Source organism: Agrilus planipennis, unplaced genomic scaffold (assembly GCF_000699045.2).
Source record: "Agrilus planipennis isolate EAB-ADULT unplaced genomic scaffold, Apla_2.0 scaffold159, whole genome shotgun sequence".
NCBI classification, from domain to species: Eukaryota; Metazoa; Arthropoda; class Insecta; order Coleoptera; family Buprestidae; genus Agrilus; species Agrilus planipennis.
The window spans coordinates 750,764-754,663 of NW_020438919.1; the positions used below are offsets into that span (position 1 = coordinate 750,764).

The window sequence follows — 3,900 nt, forward strand, 5'->3', positions numbered from 1 at the left end:
CTACACAAGTCCCCAAGTGAGGCACTCTTTGGAATTTACCTTGTTTTATACATTCATTCTTATCTTCTTCAGTATGAAATCCAATGAAAACAAAATACAAAACTCATGCATTTTAATTGCTTAAATTTAGAGTAAGAGAGGCTTTGTCTATTAAATTTACAAAGCAATAGGTATAATGAAAAAATTAATAAAATTTAACAAATGAAAATAATATTTAACTACTTAAAGTCAAAATCTATTAAAAAATTATTTACAGTATTTATATGGTCAGTAATTAGTAACAGTACTGTTATTATTTCCTTCATGTTTTAAAATATGTATGGACTTTTCAGTTCAAAATTGTCAAAGTTCACATCTACATTTACAAGTACACACAGTTACATTTATCTCTCATTTCATAATACATAAATGAAATAGGTACGTATTTACCTACATTATAAAAGTTAATGTATGTTGTGTTCTTAAATATTTGTTTCTATTGATTTTTTTAAGTTATTACGTCAATGTTCATACAATAATAGACACAAGACATTTAAAAATTAAAAATAAAATTCTTCATACATATCAGCAACATTAATGAAGCAATTAACCCTAATTTTCCAACAAAGTTATTACAAGAACAATTATTTAGTATTTTTATCGTGTTAAGACAATAACTATAATTATTTATCATATTGTTATGATACTGTAACTTTTAGTAGCTACTAATAAGTCAAGTAGGGTCAGGGTTATACTGAGATTGCTTGAACTCCATTATAGTTTGGCATATTATTGAATAGCTATTTGTTGAATTATTTTTAAGCACAAAGAATGTTTGCTACAGGTAAGTGAACCACTTTATTATATAAAAATGGGTGAAACAATGCCATGATATAATTAAAATTATTTAATTTCATCGATTTTAATTTTAAGTATGAAGAATTAATGTACACATAAGGGATGACCTGACTACCATTATTCATATTACGTTTTAAAAAAATCTTACCTGTATGCTTCAGCTAGAAGTGGATTTTGCTTGATTGCTAATGTGCTAAAATGTGCAGATTTGTCTAATCGCCGACATTGAAAATGAATACTAGAGAGTAACAAAAGGACTCCTGTATTTGTTTGATCTTGTCGCCAAAGCTGCATGCAATGTCGTTCTCCATTTTCATAATCTCCTGCTTGATATTCACGATGAGCTAGCTCTAATAAGCCTATCATAAAATAAAACCGTGATCTTGATTAGTGCTTAATTCTTAAAAAAAAATATGGCGAAAGTTAACTCACCTACTGTTGACAATTGCTGAAGATCATTCATTTTTAATAATAACTGGTGATTATTTTCCTTCAAACTGGCCCCCAAATTTACAGGAACTTGATTAACACTTTTTTGGTTTGCACTGTGCTGTTGTCCCTGCATTATCAAAACATTTTTTTAGAATCAGAGCCAACAAACGCCACACAAAATTGATTTTTCGCAACAAAATTACGCGAGACTCCAGAACAAAACCACAAACAAAATCGGCAAGTCACAAAAACAGACTTGCGCATAATGGAACTCTAAAGAAACATCTGCCGTTTCACTCATTGTCTGTGATTGGTTGAGACGATGGAAATTTTTGGTCTTAAAATGTTAAATTACTGCATTATTTGTAATTAATTTAACATGGGATTAAAAATACGAGCAATTTCGCAAACTTACGTTTTCAAAAGTATCGAATACAAGATAATTCTTAATTTCGCTCATCCGCAAACACAAATTATATTTTAATTATGACAGTAGCTCAGTATCAATTCCTTGGATTCTGACAGTGTACCGGTAGCCGGTCAGTCGTGGTGGTAAGTGACGTCATCATCATGCGGTAAATGTTTTTCTTTATGGTTCTCTCTCTCTAACGCTTTATTTTCATCGTTATAAAGTAGTGCAGATATTTTCGCCGTGGTAGCACTTTTATTAAACCCTTACATTTATTGTAGTTAATTAATACTCGTTTTGGCAACCTCAGCCAACTTCGTTTTCCATTCGTTACATTCCGCTTCTATAAAGTTATTTTATGATTGGTACTGTGCTAGCCTTTTTCTCTTTATTTTCCGAAGCAATGGCGGCCGCACGTGAACGTACTTTTATTATGGTTAAACCTGACGGAGTCCAACGCGGAATTGTTGGAAAAATAATCAAAAGATTTGAAGAAAAGGGATTTAAATTGATTGCTTTAAAATTCATGTGGGTAAGTTTTGCTCCGTAATTCTACAAACAATATATGTACCTATGTAATTGAATTACATATACCGGCATAAGTCCAGTTAAATGTGGATATCTGCGTATCGATTAATTAATTACGTTTAGATTGTAAGAACAGAATGAAACAGTGATACATAACTTATTCATTTCAGTACAATATGATTAAGTAATATGGCACTTTAATTCAAGTAATTTACAAAGTATTTTTATTTTTTATGATTATCTTCTTGTTTTTTCTTTAAAGTACCTAATAGTTAGGCATATGTTTCTCTTGCAGTCTACAAAAGTAATTTGTGACTAAATTTTCATTAATTACAGGCTTCTGAGGACCTTCTAAAGCAACATTATGCTGAACTAGCAGGGAAACCATTCTTCCCTGGCCTAATTAATTACATGAACAGTGGGCCAGTTGTGCCTATGGTTTGGGAAGGATTAAATGTTGTGAAGACTGGCCGCCAAATGCTTGGTGCTACTAATCCTGCAGACAGTGCACCAGGAACAATCAGAGGAGACCTGTGTATTCAAGTTGGAAGAAATATTATTCATGGTTCTGATGCAGTAGAAACAGCCAACAGAGAAATTGCCTTATGGTTCACAGAAAAGGAACTAATCCAATGGAAACCAGCCATTGAATCTTGGGTTTATGAAGACTAAATTCTTTTAAATATATAATATTTNTATGTCGCTCTCGGATGGTTTTATTTGAGTGCGGGTTGCTTCAGTTTATATTAATTTCAAATATTTCAAACAATGTAAAAATTGGTTGAAAATATGCATTAACCAGGATTGATTAATTACCTACTCTATTCTGTATAAAATTTGTAATACAAAAGATGTAAGTATAAAGCAAAGTATCACCTTAATAGACCTTTTTTTAATTTTAACGCTACGTTCTTCGTGAAGGTACTACAATGGCTTTCTTTTAACTACTTATGTTAATGATCATTAAACATAAAGTAGCTAACGACGTCGAAAATAAAATTTCCTCTCAACCTTTTGTTCCTCGAAGTGATGACACGAATTTATTGGCAACTGTTCGTAATCTAATGTTTTCTTATCGTCAAATCGTTTCATTTAATTGCAACTGAATGTAATAAATTTTGAAAATAACCGTATCTACAAGTACGCCATTAACTAAAATAACAATAAGTCTTTTCGTATTAAAAACAGCAATTAAATTGAGACTGTTCATGAATCATTTATCAAGGATATAAGTATGTAGGTAATTATAAAATGAACTAATAAAAGTACGAGATAAAAAATGGAAGTCGCCGATTTTTTGATATTATGGAGTCAGATAATCCAGGATGGAAAATTTTACGAAACATATAAAACAAACAATATAAATTGAACGGATGGCACCTTTGCCGGTGGTGTTTATATGTAGCACATTTTATTTTATCAACACCAACTCCGAAGGCAGGGCGTTTACCATATCCTATATTTAGGACCCTATGACCAAATATTGGCATGTTAACACATCTAACACGTCAAAGGATTCCTTCCTTTACCAACCTAGCTAGGCTAGAACCCTAGATACGTATAACATTATTTATATACATAATGAAGTGAACTTCACGTAAACACCGAATTACCAGAAGCGATATTACACTGAAAAAAACTTTTCAAAACCAGGATCAACGCCATACTTTTTCTGCAAAGTTTAGACAATTGTT

At 31.4% G+C, this 3,900-nt stretch overlaps 2 protein-coding genes across 2 annotated transcripts; one reads left to right on the top strand and one right to left on the bottom strand.

Annotated features, from left to right (window-relative positions):
* Positions 1-948: 948 nt before the first annotated feature.
* On the bottom strand, positions 949-1,819 carry LOC108737387 (UDP-N-acetylglucosamine--peptide N-acetylglucosaminyltransferase 110 kDa subunit-like). Its single transcript, XM_018470208.1, has 3 exons — positions 1,685-1,819; positions 1,270-1,396; positions 949-1,196 (listed from the first exon to the last, which is right to left on the bottom strand). The coding sequence occupies exons 1-3, from the start codon at positions 1,727-1,729 to the stop codon at positions 982-984; spliced, it is 387 nt and encodes a 128-aa protein (XP_018325710.1). The 5' UTR covers positions 1,730-1,819; the 3' UTR covers positions 949-981.
* Positions 1,820-1,909: 90 nt separating this feature from the next.
* Positions 1,910-2,892, top strand: LOC108737386 (nucleoside diphosphate kinase). The gene is made up of 2 exons (XM_018470207.1): positions 1,910-2,210; positions 2,543-2,892. The coding sequence occupies exons 1-2, from the start codon at positions 2,037-2,039 to the stop codon at positions 2,876-2,878; spliced, it is 510 nt and encodes a 169-aa protein (XP_018325709.1). The 5' UTR covers positions 1,910-2,036; the 3' UTR covers positions 2,879-2,892.
* Positions 2,893-3,900: the final 1,008 nt, after the last annotated feature.

What these genes read in the sequence shown, in the direction of transcription:
- LOC108737387 (XM_018470208.1), bottom strand. Translation starts at nt 1,729, where the DNA reads ATGAGCGAAATTAAGAATTATCTTGTATTCGATACTTTTGAAAAC. An exon ending in TATTCGATACTTTTGAAAAC is followed by an intron (nt 1,397 to 1,684) that starts GTAAGTTTGCGA and finishes TTGATAATGCAG; the next exon opens with GGACAACAGCACAGTGCAAA. An exon ending in TCAGCAATTGTCAACAGTAG is followed by an intron (nt 1,197 to 1,269) that starts GTGAGTTAACTT and finishes ATTTTATGATAG; the next exon opens with GCTTATTAGAGCTAGCTCAT.
- LOC108737386 (XM_018470207.1), top strand. Translation starts at nt 2,037, where the DNA reads ATGATTGGTACTGTGCTAGCCTTTTTCTCTTTATTTTCCGAAGCAATG. An exon ending in TTGCTTTAAAATTCATGTGG is followed by an intron (nt 2,211 to 2,542) that starts GTAAGTTTTGCT and finishes CATTAATTACAG; the next exon opens with GCTTCTGAGGACCTTCTAAA.